Source organism: Podarcis vaucheri (assembly GCF_965113315.1).
Source record: "Podarcis vaucheri genome assembly, chromosome: 7".
Taxonomy (NCBI): Eukaryota; Metazoa; Chordata; class Lepidosauria; order Squamata; family Lacertidae; genus Podarcis; species Podarcis vaucheri.
In genome coordinates this window covers 31,799,972-31,818,122 of record NC_138765.1, presented here as the reverse complement: position 1 = coordinate 31,818,122, position 18,151 = coordinate 31,799,972, and the positions used below count along the sequence as shown (strand labels likewise).

Below are 18,151 nucleotides of genomic sequence, written 5' to 3'. Positions count from 1 at the left end.
TTTTAACCTGTATTTTAAATTGGTGTCCCCCCCCCCATTAAGCTAGGAAAGTTTCATAAAAGGGCAACCAAAACAATCATGGAACTGGAACAACTCCCGTATGAAAAGCATGAACAAACATGCACAAAGCTAGGAAATGCCAGAAATTGCTTTAACAACAATTTTTCAGAGTCCTGATATTTAAGTCAAAACACCAGCAAAATTTGCTAACTCTGTTAAATAACAAGCAATAAATACTATAAATAGATGCGGCTTTACAACTCTCAGCCTAGCCTACCTCAAAGGGTTGTTGTGAAGATAAAGTGGGGGGAGGGAAAGGCAATGTACACAGCCTTGGAAGGAAAAGCAAGATACAAATGTACAACAGGAAATGTGTACAAGAGATGTAATACCACAAAATGTAATGGTGGTCATCAGCCTGGATGCTTCTCAAAGAGTATTAGATAAATTCACAGAGGATAGCACCACCAATGAATCCTAGTATGGTGGCTGTTACTATCTCCAGTGTCAGTATGTTTCTAAATACAAGTTGCTGGGGAACCTGAGAGGGGAGAATTTCCTTTGCATTCAGGTCCTGCATTTGGTTGGCCACTCTGAGAAAAGGATGCTGGACTAGATGGGCCCCTTTTGGCCTGATCCTGCCCTCCTATTGATGCACGAACAGCACTCAGATTTGCTACTAGGTAGGACTCACAGTCTGGCCCCTAGACAAGAGTCTTGCAGCTTCAGGTCTGTGCCTGTGAAATGGGAGCCACCGAGGTGAGGCAGATGCACGGAGACTTGCAAACGCTTGGCAAATTAAAAATGGTAAGCAGTGATATAAACAGTGGCAGGGAGGACTAGTTCAGACAGTCTGACACCAAAGGCAAACAGGTATGTCAAAGGGTATGCAAGGTGGCTTCCAGTAGCTGAAGGGAGTTTCCTGGGATGAAGTGTCTTTCTGGACGAACCTCATTCCTCAGAGCAACGCCAGAGGCCGGGAGCCAGCCATGCCTCCTGCGGCTACGATGAGGGTGCAGATACTTTGTGGGATAGCTGAATTCAATAGGGGATTCGCCCAGTCTGTGAAAAGATGGGTCTGTTACATGGCTAGTAGGCATGATAGATAAACGGAGACTCCATTTTCAGAAGCCAAATGCCAGATGCTGGGCAGCAACAGTGGGAGAAGGCTTTTGCCATTATACCTTTTGCCTTTTCTTGGTGGAAACAAGATGCAGAGACAGATGGGACTTATATCCTTATGGCTGGCGCTCCTTGACCCTAAGGTTGCCATGATGACAACAACAACAGGGAAGTTTTGGAGTTCTGCTATTCAAAAGAAGTTGATGTGCTGTGCTCAATGTCGGAAGATAATGGTTCGACAATTTTGTGTTCAGATTTTCACTTTTTGAAATATGGCAACCCTAGGTGAATTATTAACATTCGTTAAATATCAATTAATTGAATTCCTATTCCTCCCTTCCTTCCAAAGGAGCCCATGGTGATAAACACATCAAAGAACAAATTAAAACTTATTTTAATAACCCAAACATAGCTAATAATGCATTCTCAGAGTCCTGCATTCTCAGTGTCCTGTCTAAACCAGGTTTCTGGCTGCTGCCTGAGCAGGCTTAGCATGCCACAGGTTTGTGTTGTGAGCAGATATAAGCGATGAGGTGAAAATTCAATTCAGTTCACATTTAAAGGCAAACCTACCTAATTTGCAGTTTCCAAAACACACAGCCATCTTTTGAAATTCACACTCCTACAAATTTTGCAATCTGTTCTCCACCCAAGTAACGTGTAAAGGATGCACATTATTAAGACAGAGTGTGCATAAAAAGATACACATTACTAGGATAATGTGCATAAAAATGGGTTATATTAGGTGAAATCGCTTTGCAAAAATGTGTATATTAGATGGAATTGTATACAGACTTGTAAAAGAAATTTGCACTGAAATGCTGATGAATTTACTTGAAGACTTAAAAATATAAATCACAAAGTGACGTGGAAATGTGGAGAATTAAGGTTAAGATTGGAAGAATGAGAAACTGAAAGCAAGAGATTTGCCCATCCCTAGGCAGGTGTTCTACTAGTATGCCAACTTTGTACACGATTGCAGCAGCCAGCAACTTGGTTTAGATGCGATGCCAGGCACATGTTGCTCTGCACGGATACCTTCTTTTACTCACGCCGCAGGGTCACATTTAAATCAGGGCTCGCATTTAAACCAAGTCCTCAGGCTGTTCTTATCTGCAAAATGGCAACAACAGTCACCTAAATCGTAGGGTTGTTTGGAGGGCAAACGCAATAAAGATTATAACACAGTTTGCAAAAGAAAAGCATTGCATTAATGGCAAATGAATACAGTAGAATCAGAAGTGAAACCAGAGGGGGATCTGGATTAGGCCCCTAATAATCCTAAACTGCTATTTTTCTAGAAAAATGGGTGCTGGGGGCAGGGGAGCAGATGAGCAGGATTGGGACAGCACTAGCAGGAGGAAGTTAACTCATACTTTCTGGCAAAAGTATCTGCTCCCCAGCATTGCTGTTAGTCATTAGAACAGCTAAAGGCCCATCTAGTCCGATATTCTATTTTCACAGTGTCCAACCAGATTCCCAATGAGAAGCCCACAAGCAAGATGTGGCTGCCACATCACAACTCCCATAACAGCTGCAATTCCCACCATCCAAGAAGAACAACTTCCAAAGGTTTGACCCTAACTTTTGAGTTCTAAGTAAAATCATGTAGGTTAGAAATTCCTTTAAGTCTGACTTTCAAGTAGGGATGGAGGAGAAATCCAATTCAGTTCACATCCGAAGCCAAATCTATCAAATTTGCACTTTCCCAAACAGTATGCATAACGCAGATGTTTTTCGAAATATGCGTTTATCCGCATTCTGCAATGCCATTCTCCAACCAACGCTTACAAAAATGCACACAGTAGAAGAACGTGTGCATAAAAATGAAGGTATTAGTGAAGCTAACACTCAGAAAATGCATTATGTTAAGGGGAATTGGTTATAAAAATGTGTTTATTAGGAGAAATTCTCACTAAAATGCTGGCGGATTTTCGTGGGGATTTAAAACACTTTTTTTCTTTTTTGCAAATTGCTGCAGAATGTGGAGAACTGTATTTAAGATTGCAAAAATGAGAAACAGAGAACCAAAACATATCCTTCCATTAGGGTACAATGCACACACACACTTGGAGGGGTGTGGGGGTGTTGCAGTGTCCTTTCCCCCCAACCTTTGCACTGGACAATTTGTAGGGAGCTCCTCTGTGTAGGGAGCTTAATGGCCTCCCCACAACCACTAACACTCACAGGAACGAACCTGAGAAGGGATTCTGACACTGTAACGAATTTGGCCTAAAGTTGTCACGCATACACACAAGTTCACTGGAGAAACGCAGACGCACGCAAGAGGCGAGAACCGAACTGTCGGGATTTTTGCCCCTCACAAAGAAAACATGTTCTGCTCCCCCTGAAGCACCGCAACGCCAGAGACCCCATTTTGCCAAACAGATGAGAATCGCCTGCGTTGCACAAAGGAAAGCAAATGAGAGTCTGCGCCCCAAAAGCAAAACTGTTTTAAAAAATCTGCTGTACCTGCAGCAAAAAAAACCCCCAACCACCCAGATTCATTGACACACACACACCTCTAATTAGGCAAGTTGTAACAAAGAATGTGGAACTTTGCGATAACTGGTGCCTTGCAGGCGTGGCGAGGGCAGAGGAAAAGCTCACAGCCTTCCACATGGCCCAGAGTGCTTTAACACACACACACACACACACACACACACACACACACACACACACACACACCTTGATTCTACACTCTCCTTAATTAAGCATTATAAATATCATTTTAAAGAAAGGGGCTGCTGTTGGGGCTTAGCCCTGGGGCAGTAAACTCTCTTTTAAGTTTTTCCTTTGTTTTGCTGATTAGGTAATTTTATACAGAGTTACTGCAGCAAAATATGCATGAGAGGGAGATGAAGAGAGTTGCATTACATATGGAACAGTGCTCAGATTTGAATGGAAACAGGACAACTCGAAATTAAGCCCTTTAACACCCCTCACCCACATCCCTTCAAGTTGTAGGTGGCTAAATCTTGAGACAGAGGTCCCATCTGCACCATGCATTTAAAGCAGTATCATACCGCTTTAAAGAGCCACGGCTTCCACCAAAGAATCCTGGGAACTGTGGTTTGTTTGTTAAGGCACTGAAAGTAGGTAGGAGGCCCCGTTCCTCTCACAGAGCTACAATTCTCAGAGTGGTGTAACAATCTTCCCAGGGAACTCTGAGAATTGTAGCTCTGTGGAGGACGAATAATTTGGTGGCAAGTTTGTGTGGTGGTGTGGTGTGGTGCAGTGGTTTGCACATGGTCTGGGTAAGAAAACATAGCTTCAGTTTTCTACTTGCTGCCTTGATCATTGTTCTTACATTTCAGTCTCCTTAACTGTAAAATGAGGAAAGAATTGTAACAAATTCATTTGTTGTTTTGAATAAGTAGGGTGGCCATATATATCAGAAAATCCCGGTAATGTCGGGGGGCGGGGAGGCTAAATTGGTGCTCAGTGGGAATTTTCAATTTAATAGAAAATGTCCAGGATTTCGTCTGTTCCCCGGCAGAAGCAGAAGCGGTCGCTCCCTTGTTGCATCCGTAAAGTGCAATATGCAAATGTGACACTAGATGGCGATGGTGAGCTATGACAAATTCAATCTATTTTTTCGAAACTTTTTAAAAAAGCATTTTCACAGTGTTTTTTTATACATGTGTAGATTCCCCCTTGGTGTCAGATCCTGCAAAAGACTATAGCTCAAGTACAATAGTTTATTATACTATAACTACAAGCATTTTGGATCTCTAAGAAGCCACTTTTTCTCATGTTTCAGCAGTAAATAACCACCACTATATTTTGTGGTGCGGGGATTTTTAAAGGAACCTAGTATAAGGCACCAGATGGTCGTAGTCTCCATTCTGTCTTGGGAAACTCTCAGAGAATTAAACAACCGAGGAATGCGACGTACCCTCCAATACCTGACAAATTTAAAGAAGTAGCATTTTCTTTTAGACAAAGGCTGAATTTTAAGCACAAAGAGGGCAAAGGGCTTCCCATTCTATAGCTTACTTCCTGACAGTCTGATGCTCAAATTCCTTAACTCTGAACCAAGGATGGGTGGATCTGATGATTTTGGTGTCTCATTTTTCAGTCTTAAATTCAAGGGAAAATACAGATGGCAAGAAGGAAGTTGTGGGGTGTGATAGTTCCAGCCTTGCAATGAGACCCCCACCTTCCCTCCACTACCAAGAAGTCCTTGCTTTACCCACCACTATGCCTTGTCTTGTAGTAGCAAGCAAGCTGCACATAGGAACCAGCCTTATAGAGAGTCAGAGCATTGATCCATCTACCTTGGTGTTCCTGACTGGTAGCAGCTGTCCAGGGCTTCAGGCTGGTTCCCTCCCAACCCTAATTGGAGATGCAGGGATTGAACCTGGGATGTTCTGCATGTTAAGCAGATGCTTTGCCACTGAGCTACGCCTCTTCCGCTCTATTGCTTCACCAGACTCCTGCCAAGGGCGTCTTGTTACAAAGCACAAAACCCATGAAAAAACCCTTCAAAAGGCACCATTTCCCTACCTCCCATAAAACTCAGGGTTTTGGGGAGCAAAGATCTGTGATTGTTTTTTCAAAAGGTGAGGAGTTTTGTCATGGCCACGGGCTAAACGATAAAAGCTAACTGAACAAAAACATGGAAGATTATGAAATCCCATGTCTGAGGTGGGGATGGGATTACAAAATTACAGATTGCTAAGAAAGTGCATTTCAGTCTAGCAGGGTCCAGGTAGGTATTGCTGTAGATTAGAAGATGCTCCAGTATTAGGCACAAGGTCAAGAATGCGCAGGCCAGCAGCCTGTATGAAGAGCTGAGAGAACAGGCACCATAACTAGGAACTGGGGGAAGTTGTGACAGTGATCTACAATAGACTCTGCTGGGCTCACTGCAAGGCCTGGAACTGACTTTTCTGTTACAAGGCCTTTAAGCAAGTCGCTGGCAGCTCCACCTCTCCAGCCTTCCACGGCTGCCTCGCAGTTCAATTACTCCATTGCTAAACAGATTGTGTTAAATACTCACTGACTCAGTGTAAGTATCAATTTGTGCAATGGGAATATGGATCCGCTCCAACCAGATCTATAATTACAGCGCTGTACTAAAGAGATGGGGAATAATATACCCCGGGGACTCGCAGCCAGGCAGGTCTTCTTGTTTACAAGCTTGCTCAGAGGTCAGTAATGGAGAGTTCCCATTCTTCCTAGCTTTGGTCTGCTGTTGCTGCAATAAATGTCTCTCTGGCTTGAAAGGCAGCCATCTTTCAGGCACCTCAGTTACTAGGGAGGCGACAATTGTAACCTTTTCTTTAAAAAAAAATAAATGCCTCTGGAGTCCAGAGTCAGCAATTCTAATTTGCAAGGCTGGCTTTTTAAAAGAGTACAGGATTGTGACTAAACCAATACAGACCCCCTTTTTCCTTGGCTCCTCTCTCATTTTGGAGACCTGCTCAGAGTGCAGTGCTCTCATGACATCACCTGCCTCCTCCTGCTTATGCAGAAACAGAATTAATTAATTATACATCATTCATCCCTGGCAGATATTTATCCACCCTTTAAAATAAAAGTCCTCGGCTAGACTTGCTTGACAAAGGGAGGAAGAGGGATGGGCAGGAAGGGAGATTTCAACCATCAGCAATCGGCAACAGAGAAGATGGAGCTGTAGTGAGGGAGGAAAGATGAACACTTTTCAAAAGTGAATCCAACTGGTTTTGTACATTCTCCACATCCGTACTCGGAATGTCGGGGCAATAAATTGGCTGGGACAGCAAGTTTCAAGCCTCTCTCCTTGCGCGTGCAAACACTGCAACCTCTTCTGCAGTCATTTATGTATTTATTTTATTGGATTTGTATAGTGTTCTTTGTCAAAAGACCACAGGGCATAGATCTTAAATGCCAATACATAACATAATATCTATACAACATAAAAATCAAAAGTTATAAAAATCCAATTGTAATAATTCACCTGCTGAAATGCTCCTGTGGGGGGACTGCAGAACCCACCTACTTCGCAAATCCTTCATTTTTTAAAACTAGGAAGAGGATTGCACCATGTCTCAATTCCCATCATTGTCAAGGATCAGCTGCTTGCCCTGATGTGGCTGTTAAAATTGAAGAAGATTAAGGATGAGCGGGATGCGGGTGGCGCTGTGGGTAAAACCTCAGCGCCTAGGACTTGCCGATCACATGGTCGGCGGTTCGAATCCCCATGGCAGGGTGCGCTCCTGTCGTTCGGTCCCAGCGCCTGCCAACCTAGCAGTTTGAAAGCACCCCTGGGTGCAAGTAGATAAATAGGGACCGCCTACTAGCAGGAAGGTAAACGCTGTTTCTGTGTGTGACTCTGGTTCACCAGAGTAGCTTCGTCACACTGGCCACGTGACCCGGAAGTGTCTCTGGACAGCGCTGGCCCCCGGCCTCTTAAGTGAGATGGGCGCACAACCCTAGAGTCGGACACGACTGGCCCGTACGGGCAGGGGTACCTTTACCTTTACCTTAAGGATGAGCAAGGTGGAGAATCTCCAGGTGTCGCTGAACTCCCAATGGTCAAGGAGTAAATTTGCAAATTCTTCAATTTTGCTATCTGGCTTCGAATGTGAGCCAGCCAAGCACAAAAGTCAGTCCACCATCAAGCTTTTCCTCACCTGCGGACACGATCAGCTGCTCGACCCACCAGCACAAAGTGACTGGTTCACTGGAGTCCGATGGGAAATTAACTGAGGATGACTACAGCCCATGTGCCTGCTTCTGACCCCGTTCCCACCCCCAAATCCCTTCAAGAATTGGCTTCCATCTCCTTAGGGAAAGTGTAGCAGCAGCTCTTTTGGACAACGCTTCTAACGTGTAGGTGGAGATGAGCAAGGAAGGGAAGAATGATGCAATCCTACACCAAAATAAACGTGACTGCGAGGGAATTAATTCTGCACACTGCCAATTAAGGCTCCGTCTCTCTGTTCACATTTTCTGGGAGCCTTGGCTGGAAGTACAGCATAAATAGGAATCTCAGCCCTTTTACAGCAGCCTAGGCAAAAGGCATCCCAGATTTGGTCAGAAGTGAGAACCGTGTTTTCTCTTGATATAAATGCTGTGAAACTCGATTGGGACAGATCTCTTTCTACTGCCATGGAATGTGGGAGGGGGGAAAGAGACTTAACAAAAACATAGGAGGATTCCACCGTTTTCCATCCACCAAAGTCTCATAGAGGGGTCATGGGAGTGTAATTATATAATACATTTGTTAATCAATACACTATATAAAGCAGTATGTATTATATCAGTATAAATTTAATATCCTCTTTGCAGGTTTTCTTTTTACAACTAAGCAGCATATAAATTCTCTGAAATAAATAAAAGATTTATAAACTGCTTGACCAAACTGCTCTCTAAACAGCATACAACAGAAAGTGTAGAAAAAATGCAACTAAAACCCCATTGGGGAAAATTGTACATAAAACTGTTCATGAAAAGAATATATAAAATACATTATATTCATAAAAATCACTTGCAGCACTGTGCACTAAAATTAGGACACATTTCATGAGAATTAAAAGAATAATAATCCCAAAACTGGTGCTGAAAGTTGAAGAACTGAACTTAAGGCTGGAAAAATGAGAAACAAAGAGAAAAAAGAAATTGACAGAATCCCTCCTGTTGAGAACTTACTTAGTCTAAAAATAGTGAATGTTTAAAAACACACAGAAATGGCAGAGAAGCCAAACAGGCACTTATCCCTGTGCTCGCTAAACATACAGTTCTTTAAACAAAGACCGTGCCAAAAAATAAATAAATCCTCGAAACATGTGATAATGGATCATAGCCTCATCTGATGGAATAATGGGCGGGTTGATTTTCTACAAAATTGCAAATTTTGACAAGGATTTGAACCAAAAGACAAACCCCAACATTGTGATTACAGCCAAATTTTCCAGCCTTGTAATAAAAAATAAATATATTGCTGGAGCACATTTTCTACATATTATCTCTTGCTTGCTTGGCACACATGCAGAAACAAGCAAACAGTGGCATGTAATGAATGCACAAAACCCACATTGTGTACCCGGCTGGTAAAGCATTTCTTATTCAGCGGTATTTAATAAAAAGCCTGTTATGTTCTAATTAAAGCAAAAATCATTATGGTTGTTAGCACTCAGCTTGCTTCCCCCCCCCTTTTCTGGTCTTTTTTTTAATGTAACATAATGATTTCTTTTTAATCTGCAAGAAAAACAATTTCCCTGTGTAACCAGAAAAGGCTGAGCAAAATGACAACAACAATTTCATCTTATTTCTCTGTGCCTCCAACATCCACCATCATATTTCTACTTCGTTTTTTAAGTGTATAGGGATGGGGTTTTCCCTTCCTGGTGTGAAAATGTCTAAGGTTGGGGGGTGAAGGTGCTGGCTTAAGTAGACTAGAGATCACAGAATCATAGCCTTATCCTCCATGAATTTGTCTGACACTCTTTTGAAGCCATCCAGGCTGTTGACTACCAACAGTGTACTGGGGACAAACAAGGAGGACATCATCTTCATGTCTTACTAGTGAGCCTCTGGAAAGTGTTTTCTGTACTAAATTGATTTCAGCCTGATCTTTCACAGCAGTTCTCTGGAGTTATGGAAGGCTTGCCTCACGCTAGCTCCTTATGGAGAAGTAGGGAATACCCACTTTTCCTGCAAACATCTGAAGCAGTACAGGGGCAGATCAAGATCAATTGGGTGATCTGCAGCAGAACAGCCGAGGTGTCTGACACACACACACAAATACACAACATCTAAGACTGCTGAAATGAAGGGTGCTTCCAGATGAGCATTCCTCCTGACGTGTTTGCACAAAAATTGCACTGAGGTTATTACACATTGCTGTTTCTTGAGCATCCATTCTGATTTGTTCATAAGAAGGACATATGATATTGTCATTATCCCACACTTTCCAGGACATTTTCCCATCAATTTTCTTACCACAAAAATGTTGTTTGTTTGTTTGTTTTGGAAGTGGGCTTGTTGTATCAGAACACTAAAATCAACATTAAATTTACTGGCATATGAATTAATCATGCTGTCATACTTGACTGTTGTCAAGTAGTGGCAGTCTTAAAGTGGCGAAAGAAAGATGGTCAGCTCAGCTCTGGGACTAGGAATGGGCAGAGGTCAATTTCGATTTTCATTTTTCCAGTCTTACTTTCTCTTCCACATTTCCACATCAGTTTGCAAATTTCTTCTAATATTTTTGCAATGCAATTTCCATCTCATATGTTATTTTCACCGATACACGGAGATACCCTTGTCTCTAAATTCTGAGTTTTCATCAGTTGCCTTTCACTCAAGTCACTGTCCTTGTTTTCAGATGGGATTTAATCACATATCAGGCCAATTCAGGTTGCACAAATAAAATGGGGATTTGGCAGTCTTGCACAGCAAAACCACTTCTCTTTCAAAAACTGAAATTTTTGCAATAAGGAAAGTGACAGGGAAATGCACTGGCAAGGTAACACTAGACTGATGCAATGTCATATAACCTCCCTGCAAATAATAAATAGCAGACGTCATCTAACTTCTCAAAAAACTTTTTGTGCAAACAAATCAGGACGATAATGCACAATAAACAGGTCACAGCAACCTCAGTCTTTGTGCAGCTCTACTGGCTACTGGTTTTAGAGGGTCTCATTTGAATCCCTGACCTCTAGAAACTCACACATTGATGTACATATGCAGGTCACCCCAAGTGCACATCACTCGTGCGGTGCAGAATCTAACTGGCTCTTTCCCATTGAGTCACCATTTTTTGTCTGCCTCCCATCAGTGGGTTCTAATAAATACAACAATGGTGAGTTAGAACCTGCTAGCTTGAAGCCAGCCAGGTCCTCATCTAATTATCTGAAGGATTGTTACACAAAAATGATGGAGCAGATTTCTTTTCTGTTGCTCCAGAGGGCAGGAGGACCAGGAAGCAATGGGTTCCTATTACAAGAAAGGGGATTTTGACTAAATGTTAGGAGGAAGAACTTCCTGGTGGCATGACCTGTTTGAGAGTGGAGTAGGCAGCCAGGGAAGGTGGTGGGCTCTCCTACCTTCCTTGGAGGTTTTTAAGCAGAGGCTGGAAGGCCACCTAGCAGGGATGCAACAGCAGCAAGTTTCCTGCATCATCAGCGGGGGTTGGTCTGGAATGATGTTGACACATGAAAAACGATTATAGCATTAAAGAAACAGAGTGAGAGTATGAATTGGCAAGTCTGTGGTTTTTTTTTTTTCTTTAATAAGGCCAAAGGGAAAGAGGTTAAGAGTCGCTGTGCTGCCAGTGAAGAAACCAATGACATCATCTAGAATGCAAGGATAATAGACACGGCAGACAAACGGTCCATAGGAGCCAATGGTGATCACAGGGAAACAACTGTGTGTTAAGGTGCAGCCATCTGTGTGATAAACTAACTGTGTGATAAACTGTGTGAGACTAACTCAGTGGATGGGAAGATATTTCCCAACCCAGAAACCTGACCCACAGAAAATCCCAGAATAAAGATTGCTAATAACTTTGGGTCTAGAGAACAACATGACCCATTTGAAGCTGTGAAGAATATCAAAAAATTTCCACTCATCCCAACTAAAGACTAAGAAACTACACTTGGGGCTGCTCCCCACTGCCCAAAAAGCATGCTTGTGTAAGTATGAATGCACTACACTTAGAAATATGAACAAAATTAGCCCTGTAAACTTGCCATTCTTTTCTCAATAAACTTGGGACTTTCTGGAACGCTCCCTTTACTGCATAGTTCCTCCTCGCAGGTCAATGGATTGATCAGCATTGCTAACAAAGTTTGAGGCGAAATCCCCAGGTGAGACAGCCCTGCTCCACATAACCCCTAGAGGGCTCATGAATTTACTCCAGGTGAGGAACAAGTTTGCACATTGCAGTGCAAACTAGGAAAAAGGAGTCGGCATGAAGCAGGAAGGGCACCTTCTTGTGCCACAAAACTCAGACATCAAACCCCTGCACTAAAGTCATGTGGATTCTGCATCAGGAAAGGCGGATGTCTGCATCCTGTCTAAATTATGCAAATTAATCTTATTTGAATGTTGTTATACTCCCTTCCTGAATCAACCAGAACACTGTGATTTTCAAGCTGTGCTCCATGGAATATGCAGCTCTTTGGAAACTTATATGGGGGTTCCTCAGGGAGGGACATCAGTTATGGTAAGCCAGCCTGCCCACTATCAGACCAATACTACTTTTTCTTCTCATTCTGAACACTTTTATTTCTAGATACAACATGCAAAACTCTACTAGTCTCATCAAATTTACGGTAGATTCTAATCCATGTTCAGTCCAGTACTTTGATTACTGTCTTGTATCCAGAGAGGTTTGCTGCCTCCAGCAACGAGGTGCAACATGGCCATCCAAGCTAGTAGCCATGGATAGCCTTTTCCTCCACGAAATCCAGTGCATTGCTTGATGCTGCGCAGACAGGAGGAGCTGTCAACACCCTGCTCCTAAGGGCTTTGTTCTAGCATCCCCCACCACGTTGTTTTGAGGTTGGCCAAAGGGTAACTCCAGGCACTAGTGGGGCTGAAAAGGGAATCGGGGAGGAGGAGAAGCCCCTCCTCTCCAAGTCCCCCCAGCATACAGAGTGTTGCACTGCTGCCAATCTCTCCTCAGGTTCCTGAAAAAAACCCTCCCAAGTTGTCACTCTTGCACGTGCACTTGTGACGTATGACCCGCTCCAGTTCTATTGCCTGGAGGCACATCCAAAGTATTAAACTCATCTTTCTCTCCCTCTGCAAGGATCACAGAACCTGAGCAGCCTCCGCAATGACTCCCCGTCATTCACCACTCTTAGCTTGAGGTCCTTCTGCTATAAAATTCCCCAACCTTCTCTAGGGCGCCTTCCCCACCCCATCTGCCCTGTGGAGAAGGCTGAAGACCTGGGACTCTGGAATCTGAATCAGGATGCAGAATATGCTTGGGATATGCAACTGGTATTCCGAAGCATACATACTGCCTCCAACAGCAGAGGTACAACATAGCCACCATGCTTAGTAGTCATCGATAGCCTCCATGATTTTGTCTAATCTCCATATAAAGACATCTATGGTTGAAAGGGCAATACTTCTGCAGATTAGCATAAACCTAATCATCATAACCAACCATTGGGCATTTCCATTGTGAGTTGGCAACAAGAGTAACGAAAACAGAAATTCTTCCTAGAACTATTTCAGTCCATAATGCATTAATAATGGAATTGAAAGGGAAAGAAGAGACTATATTTAGGTGGAGGATGAATGATGGATTACTGGACAATCAGCTAATACTGGAAAAGGCACAAAAGACATTGAAGGACTATTTTGAGCTTAATTTGAATAATGAAATGCTTTGTAATGAGAAAATATGGAACCGATTTACATATAAGGAGGTGATTTTAAAATAAGAAGATGATATAAGGTAAAAAAGTGTCTATAGAAATACGAAGAATTTGTTAAAAGATGTTGGGAAGTCAGAAAGAGGGAGGGGGAAGTCGATGCTGTTGTTGGAGCAATGCTTTATGATATAGATCTGTGTAATGAAATGTAATTAAATATGGAAAGCTCAATAAAATTTATTATTAAAAGGGGGGGAACCACCTGTTTGATCAGCCTTCCCCTGACCATTAGCTCTAACACAATTGCCCTGTATAGGGCTCCTTTAAGAAGAAGAGTACAGAACAGTATAAGTTTAATAAATGCAATAATATGAGGGTTCCCCCCCCTTTCCCCCTATGAATCAGTTTTGCCATTTTTAATCTTGTAAACCTCTATGAGATGATTCACTAATGCTAAGCAGTATATGAATATTATTACATGAAAATTTTAAAATAAAGCCAACCTCTGGCTATGATAAACAGCCATTTCACTCAGCTTCGGCAAGACTCCCTGTGAGAGATCTTGTGTGTCCACTCTGAGATTGCTAAGTCTTAAGACAAATTGGAAAACGCTCAAAGGAGAATGATTAAAAGGGCTGGAAGATATTGTCCTAGAAGGAAACGTGGAAGAAATCAGTCTGCTCAGCCCGGGGAGAGGGTGGAATTTGGGAAGGGGGCATGTTGATAGCTATGAAATATTTAAAAGAATGTCAGAAAGAAGGAGGAGGGCTATCTTTTACGGTATCCACTGGGGATCACAGGACACAGAGCCTGGGGTTTAAATGACAAGATGATGTGTTGGGGAGGTTAAGTGTTGGGGAGGTGGAAGCTTCCAAGCTGCATAGCAGTTCAAGAATGGAGCTGGTTGTTGTGGTAAGTCACAGAATTGCTTCTGTCATAGACAGGGCCTCGTAGAAGGCCTGTCACTACCTTGCAGGAGGAGGGCGGGAAAAGATGCCCAGGTTTCACCCTTCTGAGAACCTCAGCAATTTTCTTTCTTTCAAAAAGCACAAGTTTCTAGACTTTAGGGCTGCAAAGGTATCCCTGAAACCTCCAAGGTCAAAGGGGGCATCTGACTATGATATCCAGTAAAGTGTGGCCTGCATAGCTCCTTGCTCACCTGCTCCCACCCAACTAGCCAAACTGGAACAAATTGTTTAAAATATGATAAACTATGCAAATAAAAATCGATTTTCAAAATCCTGATGGGATTCAGGATTTCTTGGCATTGTAATTACAGGGTGGGGTTAAGGAGTAGGCACCACCCTGATAGCAGACATTTGCCCGAGACAGCAGACAATTTAGGGGGCAAATATTTTTGCTGCATATGCACCACTGTATCAACACAGTAAACAGCAGGGGGGGAAGATGCACATCTGTAACAATAACATGCCAGGCAGCCGTGACTAAGGGTGGCTCCCCTGAGCACATGCTGTACCTGTTCTCTTGAGTTGCCACTGCACACATTTCTGCCCCTCACACTTATGCCTTTTACTGGGAGACATGTCACTTACACGCAACAGACACATCTAATGTACAAAGTGTGAACTGGTTAGCCGGTGGGGGCACAAAGTGATCTGCAGGACATTGTTCCCAGTTCTGTGATTTATGCCAGCCTGTGGCTACATATATATATTACCCACATGTATTTATTACAGTGACTAACATAAGAGAGATATAGCAAGTAAAGACATAGAGCAAAACATTTTGTTTTGCTTTAAGACTTTAATATTTCTGTTATGTTAGTCATCGGCATAAATATATGGTTATTATGGTAATTAATGGCATCCTTCTGGGATCTAGCACAAACTTGTCTGAAGTGTTGTTTGAAGCTTTAAGAGTCTAGTGTGTGGGTGTGTATCTCACATTTATATCCCATCTTTCCCTCGATGAACTCACAAGTGGCAGACATGGTTCTCCCTCTCTCCATTTCGTCCTCACAAGAACCCTACAAGATTGGGCTAGAAACAGTGACTGGCCCAAGGTCACCCAGGGGGCTTCGTGGTCGAGGGCGGATTTGAACCCTGGTCTCCCAGGCTGGAGTCCAGCCCTCTAACCACTACACCACACTGGCTCCCTGCACATATTTGTGTATTTGCCATCTTCTAAACCATTGATGGGAAACCCAAAGCAGGGCTCGAATATTTCATGCCTGCTATTCTCCTCGTGCTGCAGCATAAACCAATCCTCCACCTTAACTCCCTCCCCAATGATGGTTCAATAAAAGTATTTTTTAAGAGGTGAGCCACTCCAATGACAGGGCTTGGCACCGCTTTAAGCAGATTGCTGAAAAACAAGCAGCCGCAGAGAGCAAAGGGTAAATACAAGCATGCAGCCATGTCCCAGATGTTCGTCCTGCTTGCTCTGCCTATATAGCCTATCATCCCTCAGAATTCTTGCACAGCAGCAAATATTTATAACCTGCCCTTAACTAGAAAACGGAGATCGCTGTCAGTTTTCCTAAGCTTCTCAGAAAGCAAAATGAGAGAAGCAATGCATGCTGGGTGTACTTGAGATTGTACAGCTACATGTTCATCATTCTCAGTTTTCATTTTTGGGAGATGAAACTAGCAGTTCTTGTGGACAGAGTATTTTCTGAGATGGTGTGGCATAGTCAACTTTTCTCCCGCTCCACTTTGGTCCTGGGCTGCTGTTGTGGCGTCAGTGTCATTTTATCCCAGGTGCTGCTCGTTTTTGTCACATCCTGGCTGATCCCACCCCAACAGGGACCACGTAGTGAACAGGATGACATCACAGTGCTAAGTAGCCAATCTGAATGAGGATATCATTGAGGGCAAGTGAGGGCGATGTGAATGAATAAGAGAACAGAGGAACAGAGGAACTTGCCTCATACCGAGTCAAAGCATCTTGTTCACCTAGGGAGGGACCCATGAAGGAACTCTCCCCACAGATTTCAGTACTCTGACAGCACCTTTCCCCACAACACCCAAACCTTTGGATGGGGGGAAAGTGTTTCTGCCATGTGTGTCAGTAGTGAGAGGCATGGCTGTGGCGCCTGTCCATGGTGGGGGGTGTGCTTAGCCCATGTGCCTTCCCACCCTCTTCACCTGGTCTTTGCTCATTGGGGGGCATATCAAGTATAACTCCTTAAAGGCACTACTGGTGCTCCCCAAATATTTGGGGTTACAGTTCCTGTTGGGCCCTGGCAGCCTGGCCAATGTCTGGAGGCTGATGAGTGTTGCAGCACAAAATCTCTGAAGGGCACCAGGTCGGGGAAGGCTGTACCAGAAAAGCAAGGCAAGACATGGGAAAATACAAGAGACAGATTCCAAAATCCATAAAATCATAGCTAAAGTTATACAACTAAAGTGACACCACTAACAGGGGGCAGCTCCCTACGTCTTCCCCAGCCCTCCTTGGAGATGCTGGCAGGGACCGTCTGCATGTGGAGTAGGTGAGATATACACCTGACCTTTCCTTTAAAAAAAACCCTTTTCTCAAGCCAAGGACGAATAAGCTGGATGCCCCCCCCCCCGCCCTGAAGTGATCAGGCTCTGTGCTTTCATTTCATCTCCTTGCTCTCTCTGTTTCAGTTAGTGGGCTTTATTTATGTGGGCTTTATTAATGCCTACTTTTTGTCTGTTGCCTTTCTTGTGTTTTCACTGCAATGGGATGCTGCCCAGAGGACCTTGGTGCTGGACTGCATAAAAACAACAAAACACACTATCTTTCCATTTCATTTAAGTGAACATTAGGCAGCACTTTTTACACTGTTAGATACACCCTATTTTAATGTTGCTTGGTCCGCATACACACCATACATTTAAAGCACCCACCCACCCAAAATCCTGGTTTACCCCTCATAGAGCTTTAATTCTCAGCACCCTCAACTAACTACAATTTCCACAATTTGGCAGAGGGGTGCTTTGTGTTTTAAAATGTCTGGTGGGCATGCAGCCTTGGAAATCCACCTCAGTTAGATGCTCAAACACGGCTTCTCTCTCTCCCCCCCCCCCGCCCCTCGTTTCTTAATGCTGGTCCAAATGGACAGAAATACGGTGGGCAGAATCCAACAATGCATGAGCAGAACTTCCAGTCGTGCAACTGAACTGCAGCTTCCTCTCCTCTTGGCGAAGTTTGTGTGCACCCCCAAAATACGCTCTGGGGGGTTCCCCAGCCTCCTAGAGCAGAGTTTGAGGGTGTGCAGGTGACTGGAGGGGGCAAGAAAGGAAGGCGAATTCTCACTGCATGAGTGGAAATCTCTTCTGCTCATGCAAGAGACACCATGGGATGCATGCAACCCTGTATATGTGATGGTTTATGTGCCTTTGCATTCTGTCTTCTGGTACACACATTTGATGTGCACACCTGTATGAGAGGGGTGCTTTATTCTTATGGTCCTCCCACACTTTTGGCGTGGGGGGGAGGAGGGAGCTGGGATGACTGTGGGAATCTGGCATGCACAGGTATGGATATTGCACATACACCCAACATGCCAGTTTCATTGTTCTATACAATGGGAGATGTTTCACTAGCAGCCTTTGTACATCTTCTAATTGTGTGATGTGAAACAGCTGTTGTTTAATCTGCCTGAAGTAACAGTAGTAAAAAGGATTGTGCAAGTGATTGCAGCCAGGGAGGAGGTGGCCCTGCGTAATCAAATGCTATCAATTGCAAATGCACCTGGATTCTCTGGTCTGGAGCAC

At 43.6% G+C, this 18,151-nt stretch overlaps 1 protein-coding gene across 5 annotated transcripts in view; it reads right to left on the bottom strand.

The window, feature by feature from the left end:
- TFAP2E (transcription factor AP-2 epsilon) overlaps positions 1–18,151 on the bottom strand; it is a 72,457-nt gene that overhangs the window by 27,501 nt on the left and 26,805 nt on the right. For 2 of the 5 annotated variants that reach the window (XM_082231740.1, XM_082231741.1), the window contains exon 4: positions 11,163–11,252. The exons of the other annotated variants lie outside the window; for them this stretch is intronic. In XM_082231740.1, coding sequence (XP_082087866.1) covers positions 11,163–11,252 — 90 coding nt within the window. The remainder of the gene's footprint in view (positions 1–11,162; positions 11,253–18,151) is intronic. 5 annotated transcript variants of the gene reach the window in all.